The 15085-nt window shown below is 54.9% G+C and overlaps 2 protein-coding genes and 1 long non-coding RNA gene across 9 annotated transcripts in view; 2 read left to right on the top strand and 1 right to left on the bottom strand.

The window, feature by feature from the left end:
- The window catches only part of Grk6 (G protein-coupled receptor kinase 6), a 27760-nt gene extending 13900 nt beyond the window's left edge, over window positions 1-13860 (top strand). For 5 of the 7 annotated variants that reach the window (XM_004836253.3, XM_087194770.1, XM_087194771.1 and 2 more), the window contains one exon: window positions 508-1887. In XM_004836253.3, the coding sequence (XP_004836310.2) occupies window positions 508-561 (54 nt within the window). In that variant the 3' untranslated portion in view covers window positions 562-1887. Of the gene's footprint in view, window positions 1-31; window positions 1888-13661 lie in introns of those variants that run through there. The other 2 variants (XM_021238904.2, XM_013078099.3) reach the window with 2 other exon arrangements.
- Window positions 1-14441, bottom strand: part of LOC147822932 (uncharacterized) — a 20126-nt gene extending 5685 nt beyond the window's left edge. The window contains exon 1 of the long non-coding RNA XR_015444755.1: window positions 14322-14441. This is a non-coding gene — a long non-coding RNA (uncharacterized LOC147822932). The remainder of the gene's footprint in view (window positions 1-14321) is intronic.
- On the top strand, window positions 13860-15085 carry Prr7 (proline rich 7, synaptic). The gene is made up of 2 exons (XM_004836254.4): window positions 13860-14309; window positions 14526-15085. Exons 1-2 carry the CDS (start codon window positions 13895-13897, stop codon window positions 14921-14923), a joined length of 813 nt encoding a protein of 270 aa, XP_004836311.1. The 5' UTR covers window positions 13860-13894; the 3' UTR covers window positions 14924-15085.

Genomic DNA, 15085 nt, shown 5'->3' with positions numbered 1-15085 from the left:
GCTGGGCTCATGGCCTCTTTTCTCTTTCCAGAGGTGAGCAGTGTGGGCTCCCCGTGGGTTAGCCTCGCTGCCCAGCCTCGGGGAGCCCCAGGCAGCCCTTCAATGGCAGAGGCAAGATGTGGGAGAAAGAAGTCTGGTGCCCGCCCCCTGTACCCCTCCCCACTGCTGCAGTTCCCTGCACCCTGGCCCCTTCAAGCTGTCAGCCTTGCTTAGTCTTCTGTCTTCCTGTCCCCAGCCCCTATCAAGGACCTGGACAGAGGCCTTGCCCTGGCAGTATCTGGGATCTCCCTAGTCTCCCTTACTTCAAATCAGTTGCCAGAAGCCTTTGCTCTGATCTCCACTCACATGTGGCCTGAGTTGCTGTTCCAGGCCCCTCGTGGGGAGCTCTTTTCCCAGAGCATGACCCTGGGTGGCATCTGTCCTGTCTGGGCAGCCCCAAGCAACGTCACTGGTGGTTAACAGCACTCGCTCTGCCTCTTTCCCTCCATGTCTTCCCTGTCCCTCCAGGATTGCTGTGGGAACTGCAGCGACAGTGAGGAAGAGCTCCCCACCCACCTCTAGTCCCCAGCCTGAGGCCCCCACCGGCGATTGGCGGTAGCAGCTACTCCAAGTGCTGTTTACAGTTTTGCACAGTGGTCTTCCCCATTGTCCACTCAAGTCGTGGCCTGGGGAACATAGCCGGAGTTGTCCCCAGTGTCCTCTGGCCCTCAGCCTTTGGCCTGGCTGAGTTTGGCAAAGCCTGGGCCATCCCTGGGACAAAGGTGCGTCCCTCTAGCTCCTCTGCGGAGCTCTGGGCTTTCTGTATTTATGTATTTGTACGAATGTATATAGCAACCAGAGCGTTCTTAATTCCTACCGTAGACCTGGCGCCCCGCCTCAGCCTCCAAGGCAGCAAGCCCTGGCTGGGAGAGTTAAGAGATACCAGAGGAGCCACTGCCAAAGTTGAGGCTTCTCAGGCCCCGCTCAGAAGGGGCAAGGCCAGATCCCTGAACTCCCGGCATTGTGCTGGCCACCACCAACCTCTGAGTGAGACTCGTGCCTGCCCTTGCTGTCCTAGGCTCAGGCTGCACTGACTAGGGCCCAATAGTATCCCTTTATAGCAAATGTCAGAATTAAATCTGGGAGGAAGGGGCTGGGGATTTAGCTCAGTGGTTCCACCGCCTGCTGCGCAAGCGCAAGGACCCGAGTTTGATCCCCGGTACCAAAAAAAAAAACCTGGGGGTTCTGTATCCTGTAGGCCTGTGCCAAGCTGTGAACAGAGATTGGACTGACCATGAGACCCATTAGTTCACTGCCCAAGATGATCCACCTCGGTCTCCCTCTGCTTTCCAGCTCCCACCTCACCTTGTCTCTTATGCTGGGCCCTGAAGACACCTCTTTCAAAAATGCTCCAGCCCAGGCCATAGAAGTAGGGGTGTCCTTGACCAACTCTGGCCAACATTCCAGAATCCCCTCCAAAATACTCACGTGAAGGGCCGGGGATTTAGCTCAGTGGTTCCACTGCCTGCCTTGAAAGCGCAAGGTCCCGAGTTCGATCCCTGGTACCAAAAAAACCCACAAAAACATTGGGTTTCCCTCCCCCTAAAAAAAAAATATTCACATGTGCCCAGCAATAATCTGCCCCTCCCTGTGTGTGCCCATGGGGAATGTGTGGGTGTGGGTGTGTATCTGTGTATGTGTGAAGGGGCTAGGGTAAGGCTGTGCCTATGACCCTGCCCCAGCCCTGGTCCTCCCAGACTGTGCTAGCCATCTTGGTCCCCCATGTTAGGGTAGAATGGGATTACAGGACCCTGGTTTTTCCATATTTAAAGCTAATTTTTATTACTCATTTTGTCCATTGTAAGCTGCCACATGTTTCTGTGTGAATACAGTCCGAGCACAAACCTGGCCAGCAGCCCCTGCCTGCCTCTTTCTTGCTTCTGGTGTTCCAGGGGGTCTTCCTGCTTCCCTGGCCCAGCCGGAAGCGGGAAAGGATTGGAGGTAGACCTGGCAGAAAGGGGTGAGGGGCTGCCTTTTCAAGGCTCAGGAGCCTTTAGGACTTACTGTAAGGCAGTCTTTCTAGGCATTCAGGCCTTGGTGGCCTTTTGAGTTCACCCAGTGGGTTCCACGGTTTCCTAAAGAGTAGAGGTCATGAGAAAGAGACCCTTGGGTACTGTAGTGTGGGTCTCTTTCTGACTGTGCTGGAGAGGCAGGCCTAGTTGGCTGGTCTTTAAGCTGTCCAAGGCCAAAGTGGCCTGGCTGCCAAATGTGAACTTGCGAGTGGCCTGGGGAGCCAAGTGGGAACTGCTGTTGTAAACACTTGCCCCAGATCTTTCTTTACCTGGCTACCTGCTATGGGCTGGTGCATGTGGATCCTTCTCTTTTGTCCTTGATGCATTAAATGTAGATGGGCAAAAGGCCTAGAGAATGGTGGTACTGGGAAGAAGGCTGTGGCAGGGTTGGGAAGGAACCAGCCACCTGCACATCAAGGCAGGTTTTCCAAAGGTAGCTGGGCCTTGAAGGAGAGTCACCTGGAAGACAGAGGATTGGAGAACCACTTATGGTATTATTTGGGGGTAGGAGGTGTTTGATCACAAATTTTCCCTAGACTTTACAAACTTGTCACTGCTTAATAGCTTTCCAGTGTCCCTAGCTCCCCCCAAGAATGTCCTGTAACTACCATAAAGGTTTGTTCTGTGCCTCTGGGCCAGGCACATAGGGCTGCAGAAGCCATGTGAGTTCTAGTAATTGCCAGTTACGGGTTCAGGTTCCAGTCTGGCAGCTTTTTAAACTGCTTAGGTCCTTCCCTTGTCTAGGAAGACGAGTGTGATACCCATCGCCTTGCAGGGCAGCTATGAAAGTCCACTGAAGAAGTTAGTGAGCCCCCTGGAGCCCCTAGGTTACTGATAGGACTCAACTGCTGGGGAGTGTGTGCTAGGTACCAAGTTGGGGAGCTGTCTTAAGAGCAGCTGGAAGGTACCCAGTGCTGGTCTCTTTAATCAATTTAAAGGAAATGGTAAGGGGTGTATGTATGTGGTGATGGGGTGGGGTTGCTCAGGGTCTTCCAGTGGGTGAGTGGTCACTGCAGGGTGAAAAAAGCTAGCTGCTCCTGCTCATGAGGTTGGGATTTGAGGTGCATTTGTCCCTCTGCTCCAAATTCTGGGGTTGGGGTGAGGGTCACATAGGTATTAACTTGCAGAGGCCAGAGCTCATCCCTGGGCAGGTGTGCCAGGTGGACATGCAGGGCCCTGAGGCACCCAGACCCTTCTCATGTTCACGCAATCCAGGGAACTTTGCTAGGGTTAAGTTCACCTTAAATCCTTGGCAGAGGAAGCTCCCAGAATTCATTTCCCAACAAGCTTTCACTAAGTTCACCTCCTCCCTCGCCAGCTCTATGGTGGGAGCTGGGCACACAGATGGAGACCAGGCCCCTGCCAGCTTGGAGCTCAGTCTGGTAGGCAGGCAGACGTGGGAACAGTGGCACCCAGTGTGATCAGCACTGGCAGAGAAGGTTCTAGAGTGGTGGGGGTTGGGGGCTGCAGCACTCAGGGGAGGCCCCTTGGCCATGAAGGTGTCTTAGTTGGTGCTGTCTAGGACACTGGGGCCAGATGGATGATGTAGAGCTTGTGGCTTAGGATGACTGAGTATGGGATAGGAGTGGGGTGGAAAAAAGGAGTGGCCGAAGTTCAGGTCAGTGAGCTGAAACGGGTTTTGAAAGCCATGTTAAGTGTACAGGGCCTCATCTGGACAGCAGAGGAATCCCTAAAGGGTTTTGACTGGTTGTATCTAGAGGTCTATCCCAGCATCTACAAAAATATAGTTTTCTTTAGGGAAGCCCTCCCTACTCTCCATGTAGTTTAGATGGTGCAGGGTTTGCACCTCTGCATACAGTACACCACACATATGACCTGGATGGGAATGTTCCAAGAGATGGAACAGCTTTCTAGCTAACAATGTTAAAGGACATAAGGAAGCTTAGATAAGAACGGCCAGAGGGTGGAGTGTGGCAGCTCAGGCCTATAATCCTAGCTGCAAGGGAGACTGAGGCAGAAGGACTGCAAGTTTGAATGAAGCCTGGGCAATTTAGGAAGACTGTCTCAAGAAATAAAAGGGTGAAGGATATAGCTATGTGGAGGCCTTTGGTTCACTCCCCAGTACCAGTGGAGGGGGTAAGGTCTTGTAGTGTTAGTTGCCAACTGCATCTCTTCAGAGTGTGACCAGGAAAAGCCAAATGCCATTCCTGTCTTGGCAACATGGCTCCAATGAGTCCCAGTGGCCAGGCTAGAAACCTGTCCAGCATATATTGGGAGGGCAGAGTACTTGGTTTCAAAGGCCCAGCATGATAGCACCCATAGGGGGCAATGATTCTCCCAATTAAATCTGGGTAATGTACCTAAAGAAAATAAAATGGATACTGGGTGGCCATTCAGAAGATATCCCTTCCCCAAAGGTGTGGCTGCGCATGGATTGGGTCACTGATGCTCAGCCAAATGAGTGGGGTAAAAAAAGTTATGGGTTTATTGGTTTGCTTGTTTTTGCAGACTATTGGGTAACAGTTTTTTTCCCTCTGGAAATGGGTGGCCTAGAGCTGTGGAGTTCATCCTTGCCACCTCTTGCCAAAATGATGCAGACATGGGAGAAAGAGTAGAGAAGCAGATACACGCTTGATGCTGTTGCTGAAACACCTAGAACCAGTGGCAACAATCTCTCCAGACTTGCCAGTTAAGTGAGCCAGTCCCTGTGGGCTCAAGCCTATCTATTTTAGGGTTCCGTGCTTTACAATCCAAAATGCTCCAGTTGATATGGTGATAGAGGGTGTTTTTGAAAGATCGCCCTAAGAGCCATAGAGAGGTTGGTGTAGAAACAGAACTCAGGTTAAGGGCCAGGACAGCCAGGTTCAAAGTGGCCTAAGAGGACCTCAGGGTGGGGCCCTCTGTAGGGGTCATCTCGTTTCCTGGGGCATGTCCATGGGGCCAAAGCTACCAAATCAGCACTAGGTCCTCCTCCTTGTGCTTCTTGCTAGTTAGGCACCTGGTGATGTATGCCTGATGGGGAAACAGAGGGTGCAAGCATGAGTTGGGAGGGAACCACATTGGAGTGGCTGCCTGCTCGAACCCCTGCCCACTGCATGTATGTAGTAGCCTGTGGGAATGTGGCAGGGACCTCGACGTGTAGACGATATGCTCTCCGGGCTGAGCTGTGTGCGCATCGGGGTTCTTGACCTCAGCTGCTTGGCTGAGTATCGGGTGTGTGCAACGTGTGCTTGGGTCTGCTGGCATGCCCCCGGCCGAGCAGCCTATCGCCAGGATGTGGGGCATGTGCATTACCGGTTCAGGATGCCCTGAGGGTGTGAACTTGGCGCCCTTGTGTACCAGGTCTGGGCGTGGCAGGTGGTGCTCAGTCCCGCTCACCCCCTTCCCACCCGGGGCAGCCTCTTCAGCGGCGTTGTGTGGGGGTGAGGGGCCCTCTGCTGGCTGGCGCGCGCGCGCGCACGCCGGGCTGGCACGCGCCGTGTACGCGGCCGTGCGCGCGCCCCGTGCCTTCAGCCCTGCGCTTGGAGCCGCTTTCTCTGCCACCGTCTTCTCCCCCGGGGCAGCCGCCGCTACAGCCGCCTCCCACAGGCCTAGGACTCAGTCCGCTGGGCCGCTCGCCCCAAGGCAGGAGGACGAGCTCGAGGATGATGCCTGGGCCCGTGAGTACCGCGGCGGCTGCGGGTTGGGAAGGCTGGAGTGCGGGTGGAAGATGGTCCCAGGACTGAGCCCCTCCCCGCGGGCAGGTCTGCGCCCCGGCCGGGGGGGGGGGGGGGTCTCCGCCCTGGACCCCCGCCCGGCCTCGGGTAGACCCTCCCCCAGCCCACACTGGAGGGAGGGAGAGGGAAGGAGGGCGCCAGTGAGCGAGGAAGCCTGAGCAGGGCTCGAGCAGCCACCAGTTTGCTTGGAAACCGTTGCCACAGTAACGGGGTTGCGCTCCCCGGCAACGCCCCCTCCCCCACCCCACGCGGGGCCAGAGCCGGGGGCGCGGGGAGAGAGGTGGGGGCCGTGGGGGAATGTCATCCCTGTGGCCGTCTGGGTGTGCCTGCCTCCACAGCCCGTCGAGAGTGGGGGTTGGGGGTGAGCGGCTCCGTGGGCACGAGCTGGCTCCCACGTGGCTGCAATCGTTGCAGCAGGACTCCTAGGGTGGCTGTAAACGTGGAGGCGGCCCAGACCCTAAGCTTGCTGCTAGAGGAAGAGGCACTGAGGCTGGGTCCCACCACCACCATTATCACTAACCAGAGCCTTCTCCCATCTCCTCCCTACATGGCCTGAGTTGCATTTCCCAGAAGCCATGTTCCTTAACAGGGAGAGGAAAAAAACTTGACTCCCTCCACCACTTCATGGCCAGAGCATGTGCCAAACTGCCCCATGGGCTGGAGGTGGGTCGCTGCTCTAGGTTCCTAACCACCATTCTCCAGGGAAGGGTGGAAGTTAGTGGGCAGGAGAGGAAAGGACATTGCTGACCCAAGGAAGCGGAAGCCCAGGCCAGATGGGAGAGACCCAGCCCATTGTCTGGTCCACAAGTGCCCCTTTCTTGTCTCAGCACAATGCCTTGACTGTTGCAGGGTGGTGTGCAGGTTGGCTAGCAGAGAGACCAATGCCACATGGAGGTGCCCTGTCTTCTAGTGGAGCTCCTCTGGGAGGAGAATGGCTGTTGAGTCAGAGGAAATGACCTCTGGCTCCCCTCCCAACCTCCCCTCAGCAGGCAGTGTGCTGGAGAGAGAAATGCTCCCTCTGCCAGCACTCCATGGCCTGACTCAGCAGATGCCAGCCCTGACCACAGGCTTCGGATCCAGGATCCCTGAGACCACAACCACTTTTGGGTTTCCTTTCCCATCCAGGGAGGTATCTTGGGCATAGAGGTGCCAGGTATCTGGGGCATTTGAGGCCTTGGCATAAGATGCCCACAGATGGGAAATCGGGCCTGAGGCTCCCGTAGGCAGGTGGGCCTTGGCGATTTTTCATAGGCTCCTTTCATTCTTTTCATGTTCTGAGACCTCTGAATTGAGCTCTCCGCACCTATTATCTCTTAATTCTTACAGCAATTGTGCAAGGTAAGTTTATTATCCTCCTCTTAGAGATGGAGACTGAGGCTCAGGGAGGTGAATTGACTTGTCTGAGGTCTTGCAGCCAGTAAGAGGTAGAGCTAGGTTTCCATTGCCAGCTTCCCTGCTGGCAAAGGCCCTCTCACCTGCCATACACAGCTTATGTGACCAATGTGGAAAATCCTAGAGCCTTCCAGAGGAGCATTCTTAACCTTCCTTCATATTCCTCCAGTGAGGAAGTTCCCTGTCTTTCAAGCCTTGATATACCTTTCCCCCCTCCAGCAAAATCAGCCAGATTCTTGCTGTCTCAGATGCTTTATAGGATTGTGCTGCTGTGGGCTGGCTTCCTGTCTCCCTCCATTTTCTCTCTCTGGCTGAGATCAAGCAGTGAGGACTGCCTCAACCCCCTGGGAAATCCCCAAGTCCTTAGTCTTTGGTTCATTGGCTCCCATGGCCTTTTCAAGTTCCATTCCTGGCTGTGGGAGAGTAGCAGAGGTGGGCCATGGAATTTCTGGACCCTGTGGGTACCCAGTGTAGCTCAGAGGTTGGAAACCCAAGTGCATCCATAGGCCAGGGGGCAATGGAATGAGTGAGGTGGGCCAGGGAGCAGCTCCAATTGATGTCACCTTGGGTAATATAGACTTGGTATGACCAGATTGTCCAGTTTTCAAATGAGCAAGAGATCCAGACCTTAATGCAAATCTGGTTTTTAAATGCTAGTAACCAATCAGGATATTATTTTTAAAAGTAGATTGTAGGCCAACAAAATGCATCCATGAGCTGTGTTCAAGCTGAGGATCAGGAGTCTGAGGCCTTTGGTCCATGGTAAAGTGAGGGAAGGCTTTGGTGGACCACCCCCAGGCTGCATACAATGTACTGCCATGGGCTGGTTTTCATAGTTGTACCTCTCCAGGATGCAAGGTGCTGATGTCTTGTTGGTCACACTCAGCTGTATATGTTGGCCTGGAAATGTTATCACACCTCTCATCATTTGTGCTCCTTCCTTGGCACTATTGGGCAGGTCTCATCATCCTTTGTCCTACAGGTGAAGAAACTTCAGCTCAACTCTGGGAGTAGCCAGTGTGATCACATGGCTCAGAGCAGAAACAGAATTTGAGCCTAGGGCTGCACCTCAGTGCTCTACACCATTACATTATGCTGCCCTCAATAAGAGCCCCCCCCGCCCATACACATAACCACACTATGTGGCTACCTCTCTTGCAAGGACAGATAATTAATTCCCATGCTGGATGAGGTGATGGAACCACAGGAAGCCACCAGAATGAGGGTTTACTCAAAGAATCTGGTCTTTGAATATCCTGCCCGCCCCCCTCCACCAAGAGTCAGAGCCCAGTACAGAAGACACTAGCCTACATAGGGCCTTTCTGCTCACTCTGTTGTTGTTTGCAGTTTCCCAGTGTCAGGGTTGGGTTGTAGAGATTCTACCCATAGGCCAGGGTACCAATCCTTGCTGGAAATGAGGTTATGGCCAGCTCTATTGCCTGGCTGACTTTGGGAGCTGGGATAAGTTTAGTCATTTCTCTCTGGTCTGAAAGGGTGTAAATGTCACCAGTGCCTCCCTGAAATGCCCTTCCTGTCAATGGGGTATGCACTCATCAGGGTGTCAGGCATGTGACTCCATGAGCCTGAATAGGACCCAGCTCCTTGTTGAGCCTACACCCTTGTCTCTAGATGTGAGGATGACAGGCTACCTCCTGAATGTTACTTAGATCATGACTGGAAAGATGCCAGTGGCATGTACAAGGAACACAGGACAGGGTGACAGTCACCTACCTCCTCCACCCCATCCTCACACCACAGCCTCCTCCCTCCTTTCTGTCTCTATGAGTCTGAGTCTCTGTCCCCACACCTGAGTACTAGCAGCCCTAAGCCTTATGGCCAGGGTTCTGCCTCGTCACCCTGAACCTGGGATTTCCTTTCTCCAAAGCCTTTGGTGTGTGCCTCCAGGTTGTCTTTTGACTTTTGCCCAAAGACATAGGATTCTCAGTTTGCTTATAACCCATGCTGTGAGGGCTGAATGCTGGGTCATGGCTTCTTTCTCTGACTTTTTGGTAAATGGCAGACAGTTCTCAGGAATGATTTGGATGGTGACCCAGCTCCTGAGGTGTTCCTTGTCCTATAGCTAGGGCCAAACGAGTGGCCTTTGAATTATTGTGTGCCAGTTGATGGAGGCAGAGGCAGCCTGTCGTGGACACAGGCCACTTCTGAACAGTCTTCGATCACTGGGCTTCATTCATTCTCATCCAGCCCTGGGCAGGGGTGGTGACTTAGGAATAACTTCTCCAGGAAAATGTGCAAGAGGCCAATTGGCGTTGGCAGTAGCTCCTCCCAGGGGGCATGATCTAGGTCACAGAGTGCTCCCTGGTCCAACATCTGCTGGGAATTTGTTAGATATGCAAACTCTAGGGCCCCACCTAAGTTTGAGAGGCATCAGTCTGAACCATGTTAAGGGCAGGACTGTCTTCTAAGGCAACAAGGAAGAACTAGAGGGTTCAGACAGGAGAGGGCCTAGAGGAAATGGGCAGCATGGAGAGTGGGTAGGCAGCGCAGGGGGTCCAGCACATGGCAAACATGGTAATAGGGCTCTAGCTGAGAGTTGATGGTGGCCTAACCAGGCCAGTGGCAAGAGGACTAAAGGACATAGACAGATGAAGACACCCCGCACTGAGAATTTTGTGCCTGGGTAAATGATGACCCCATGGCTGAGATAAAGAACTCAAGTAGCAGATCTCTGGTGGAGGTGCCAGGGTTCTTCATGCAGAGAAGCAATGTAATAGGTGTTCTCAGTAATGAAGCTAGGCCCTAGAATACAAGATCTGTGGCCATTGGATGTCATTTAATCTCGGAGTCAAGTATTCTTATCAGTCAAGTGGGAAGACTGCTTCCTAGGAAGGTTGTGAGAACTGTCCGTGGTGTCCAGCCCTCAGGCAGGGAGCACCTTAAGGACAAATACATCTCTGCATCTCGGGCTCAGAAGCTGCCATCATCAGAGCTAATGTCTGTTGTTCAGCTCCATACCCTCTGCAATGGATTAGCTCAGTCTTCACAATGGTTACTGATGAGGAAACTGAGGCAGCATGGCAGCATGGAGGTATAAAATACCCAGGGTCTTGCTTTCATTCCCCTGGTGTGTTCCCAGTGAGTGTGGCCAAAAACTATACACAGACATATGCTCAAAAGCATTACACATGGGCTGGGGATTTAGCTCAGTGGTTCCACAGCCTGCCTCGCAAGCGCAAGGACCCGAATTCGATCCCCGGTACCAAAAAAAAAAGGTTCCATCTTGAGTTATGTGTAATTTTTTGTTTGTTTTTGTTTTTTTTTTGGTACCAGGGATCGAACTGGGGTCCTTGCGCTTTCGAGGCAGGCAGCGGAACCACTGAGCTAAATCCCTGGCCCTCAAGATGGAATCTTAAGGAACGTTCGCATGACCTACAAGCATGAAAGAAAATAGAAACAAAACAAATAGTAAGATGGCAGGCTTAAGGATAAGTCCATGTGAAGGGCATGGCTCCTAACAAATAGCAGAGTTGGACATGTGGCAGGTGTTTGCTATTTACAGTCTGGAGGGGTAAGGCAAGGCCAGTGGCTTCAGGCAAGGTGCTGTGAGTCTGAGGGGTCCCCAGATGAGGGCAAGAACGTACACAAAGGTGTGGAGCAGCAAAGGGGCATAGCCTTTTGGGGAGGCTTCCAATTCATTTGGTCAGTAGAGCATTTTGAAAGATCTGAAAGAATCTTTCAATGTTTACATATTAAGCACCAATTGTGGACTACTAGATCATTATATACTGAGTAACTAGGAAGGAGGCTACAGGCCAGATTGTAGCCCTGTGGGCCTATGGCATCCACATAAGAGAAGGCAGTGTTTAGCATCAAATCCCCACACCTCAAACTTGGCTTTGGAGCCAGGTCAGAGGGCCAGCTCAGCTTTGAAACCTCATGCAAGAGACTGCCCCTCTCTGGCCAGTCTATAAAATATGGCAATGATTCTTCCTAGTTGAGGGGTGTCAAATGGCACTGAGTAGATTTGGGGTGTGGCCTGTACCAGTCTGGCCTAATGCCCAGTCTGCTAAACTGTGTCCCTGTCTTTGCTTCTGTGTTAAGCCTGGAGCTGCCATCCCACCCTTCCTTCATTCTGTGCAGCCCTTTGCCACCCCGAGCTAGTCCAGGGCAGCAGTGAGCTCATGGTCAGGAACTCCAAGGCCTTGGTGGGAAGAACAGAAATGTACATTTTAGGTACTAGCTGGCCACACTGCCCAGTTCCCCCACAGCTGCCAAGTCCATATATACTGAGTCCTCACAAATGCTGGGATTTTCATTTACATCTCATTTGTTACACAGGGAAAGTGGACACAATTTGAATTCAGATGGCAACTGCATCTTAGCTTTTCCCCTTATTAGATGTATGACTTAGGGCAAATAATTTCCTTATCTCTCCTCACCTGTCCAGTTGGCATGACCAGGTGACTAGTTGGTGTTGATGATTATACAAGATAATGGATGGGCTGGACATGATGCCACATGCTTGTAATCCCAGCACTTGGGAGGCTTAGGCTGTAGGACTGCTGAGAGTTTGAACCCAGCCTAGGCTACATAGTGAGTTCTGGGGCAGTCTGAACTACACAGCTAGCTAGACCCAGTATTAAAAAACAAAACAAAACCAAAAAACACTGCATGGGAAGAGGAACAAATACTGATGGTCCTTGGGAGTATTAAAACAAAACAGGGCCGGAGATCTAGCTCAGTGGTTCTGCCACCTGCCTTGCAACCCTAAGGACCTGAGTTCGATCTCTGGTACCAAAACAAACAAAAAATCCTCATTATTTTTAGAGATAGGGGTTTCACCATTGCCTACATTGGCCCCAAATTCCTGAGCTGAAGTGATCCTCCTGCCTCAGCCCCCCAAGTAAGTGGGACTACAGGCATGTGCCACAGGTCGGGCTCTAGACAGGTATTTCTAATTCAGCTAAGCCCCATTATCCCCAGCCCCAGAAGTGCCTTTCTGACCCATAACTGCTCCTGGCCTACTAAGCAGGGGGACCTCTAGTTAGTGCCAATTTTCTCTGAACATTTCTGTTCCTGAGGGCTCTGCAAAAGGAGAACAACAGATTTAATTAACTCCTAGTGACTGGCAGCATCGTGTTTTTATCTGGGGTGCGTCGCCATGGCAGCCTCATGGCAGGGTTGTGGAGGGGGCGGGCAGAGCTATTGTTCCTGCCATTGTCTGTTCTGGAACGCAGGCCCGGAGAAAAGGACTGGCACGGGCACCAAGTGGCGCATGGCTGAAGGCAGCCGTGGAGTCAGGCAGGAGCCATCTGGGGAGAAGGTGGTGTGGCCTGGCATCCTCCTAGCTTGAGGCTCAGGCTGAGTATGGGCCTCCAAACTGAGTGAGTGTGTTCGACTGCCTTCAGTGTGCTGAGGGCAGGAGTTCCCCGGGGTTTCTGGATGAGGCCCATGAAATAGCTCAAGCAGCAGCATTCCCCCATCCCACTAAGGATAGGATTTTGTAGCCAAGCCTGAGTTCAAATTAGGTTCTGCCACCTGCACAACTCCTTGCTCCCCCATTGATGTCTGTATGCCCCAAAGGTTGTATGTTAAAGTGCCTGGTATAAAGCACCCAAGAAGGTCTCCTGTATGTTCCGTGGTGGTGGCGTTGAGTGACACCTGCCGCCCTTCACTGCACCTTGCTACATACCTCTCAAGATGCCATATCGCCTGCCCCTCAGCCTGGCTATGGAGAGGTGGAACTAAGAGATGCCAGTCTGGAGTGAGTGAGTGCAGGACCAGGCGGGTCCGAGAAAGACGGGGTTCCGAATCTCATCTATTTTTCTCTCCTCTGCGGAGAGGGAAAGGCAATTGGGGGAAGGGAGATGGCGGCCTGGAGATGGAGTGGAGGAGCCAAGCAGGGCTACATTTGTAGAGGAAGCAGGGAAGCTGGAATCTGGCGGGCTGAGGCGACCGGAGGAAAGGAAGAGGGCCTGGCCCACACTCTCGAGGTTTGTCAGGCGCAAACAAAGGCTGGGCCAAGGCACGCAGGGACAGTCCGAGCTGCCAGCCCGAGGCTCTCTACGGGTAGGCGCAGCCAAGACCGGGAGGCCCCGGGGCAGGGCCGGATGTCCTGAAGTAGGGCGCCAGGTGGACTGCTTGTAGGGCTCGAGAAGGCGGACCGTCCTTACCCCCTCTCAAAGCCACCGCGCCGAGATTCCTACGGCTGGGTAACCACAGGCCTCCGAAACCATTTCCGAGCTGAGGGGTTATGGCCTATACTCGGGGGTTTCGGGTGGTGAATCTCTAGCGCGGGCTCGGCACTTGAGCCTGGCCTTCGCGCGCCCCCTGCTGGCTCGCTTTGGGTCCCGTCGGCATCTGGGCTCCAGGGCGGTGGCGGCCGGGTCTAGAATCTGGGGAAACCCTACCAGGGAAACCTCGAGGGATGACGTCATCCCCGGTGATGTCACCGGGCCCCCGGGGAGTGCGGGGGTTCCCACGGAGGCGTCTTCCCTGGAACTACACGGGACGCCGGCGCAGGCCTGGAAGTCGTCAGGGGTCGCGGCGCGCCTTACTGCGTCCTGTGTCTGCCCCGCAGGTCCCTCGCGGTCCTGGGTGAAGCACTTCCGCGCGCTGGCCGGCGCCATGGGAAGGCGGGGAAGCTGTCCCCCGCCGGTGCGAGTACGACTTGAGCCCCGCCGCAGGCAGCCCCCGGCTGCGGGTCCCCGAGTGACACTGGCGGCACCTGGGAGCGTGACACGGGCTCGAGGCCACGCAGAGGAGCCCAGTGTCCAGTGAAGCTGCTGAGGACCTACTGCTCACGCCGCCACCATGGTGATGTCCCAGGGCACCTACACGTTCCTCACGTGCTTCGCCGGCTTCTGGCTCATCTGGGGTCTCATTGTCCTGCTCTGCTGCTTCTGCAGCTTCCTGCGCCGCCGTCTCAAACGGCGCCAGGAGGAGCGACTGCGCGAGCAGAACCTGCGCGCCCTAGAGCTGGAGCCTCTGGAGCTCGAGGGCAGCATGGCCGGGAGTCCCCCGGGCCTGGCGCCGCCGCCACCACCGCACCGCAGCCGCCTGGAGGCGCCGGCGCACGCGCATCCGCACGTGCATGTGCACCCCCTGCTGCACCACGGGTCAGTGCAGCCGCACACGCACCCGCACCCGCACCACCACGCTCTGCCGCACCCGCCGCCGCCGCCGCACCTCTCCGTGCCGCCCCGGCCCTGGAGCTACCCGCGTCAAGGTAAGAACTCACCTCAGCTGGGTGACCGGAGCCAGCAGGGTGGGCGGGGCATCGGCAAGGGGTGGGCTCACTGCCGAAGCGCGAGGCTACCACTTACAGCTTCCGAGAGACTGGGACGGGGGAGTGGGCTGGGGCTGGCGCAGGCGTCCGGTCAAGACCTGTACCAGAGGCTGGGGCCAGTGGCCTCACCCACTCGGACCGCTTCCCATTCTGCAGCGGAATCGGACATGTCCAAGCCGCCATGTTATGAAGAGGCGGTGCTGATGGCAGAGCCGCCGCCGCCCTACAGCGAGGTGCTCACGGACACGCGCGGCCTCTACCGCAAGATCGTTACGCCCTTTCTGAGCCGCCGCGATAGCGCGGAGAAACAGGAACAGCCGCCGCCCAGCTACAAGCCGCTCTTCTTGGACCGGGGCTACACCTCGGCGCTGCACCTGTCCAGCGCCCCAAGGCCCGCAGCGCCCTGCCCCGCCCTCTGTCTGCAGGCCGACCGTAGCCGCCGGGTCTTCCCCAGCTGGACCGACTCAGAGCTCAGCAGTCGTGAGCCCCTGGAGCACGGAGCTTGGCGCCTGCCGGTCTCCATCCCCTTGTTCGGGAGGACTACAGCCGTATAGAGGGGCGCCCGGCGTCCTGGGCCCCACCGGCAAACTCCTGGCCTGACTGTGGGGCTTTTTAAATGCTTCCCTTGGACTGCGGGGGAGGGGGGAGGGAGGGATTTCTTACCCCGTTTGTTACATTTTGAGGATAATAAAGGTGTGTGATCTGCTTTGGTACAA

This window comes from Heterocephalus glaber, unplaced genomic scaffold, assembly GCF_053883595.1.
Source record: "Heterocephalus glaber isolate CG9 unplaced genomic scaffold, H.glaber_assembly_v1.0 deba00001606, whole genome shotgun sequence".
NCBI classification, from domain to species: Eukaryota; Metazoa; Chordata; class Mammalia; order Rodentia; family Bathyergidae; genus Heterocephalus; species Heterocephalus glaber.
This window is presented reverse-complemented; position numbering and strand designations above follow the sequence as displayed.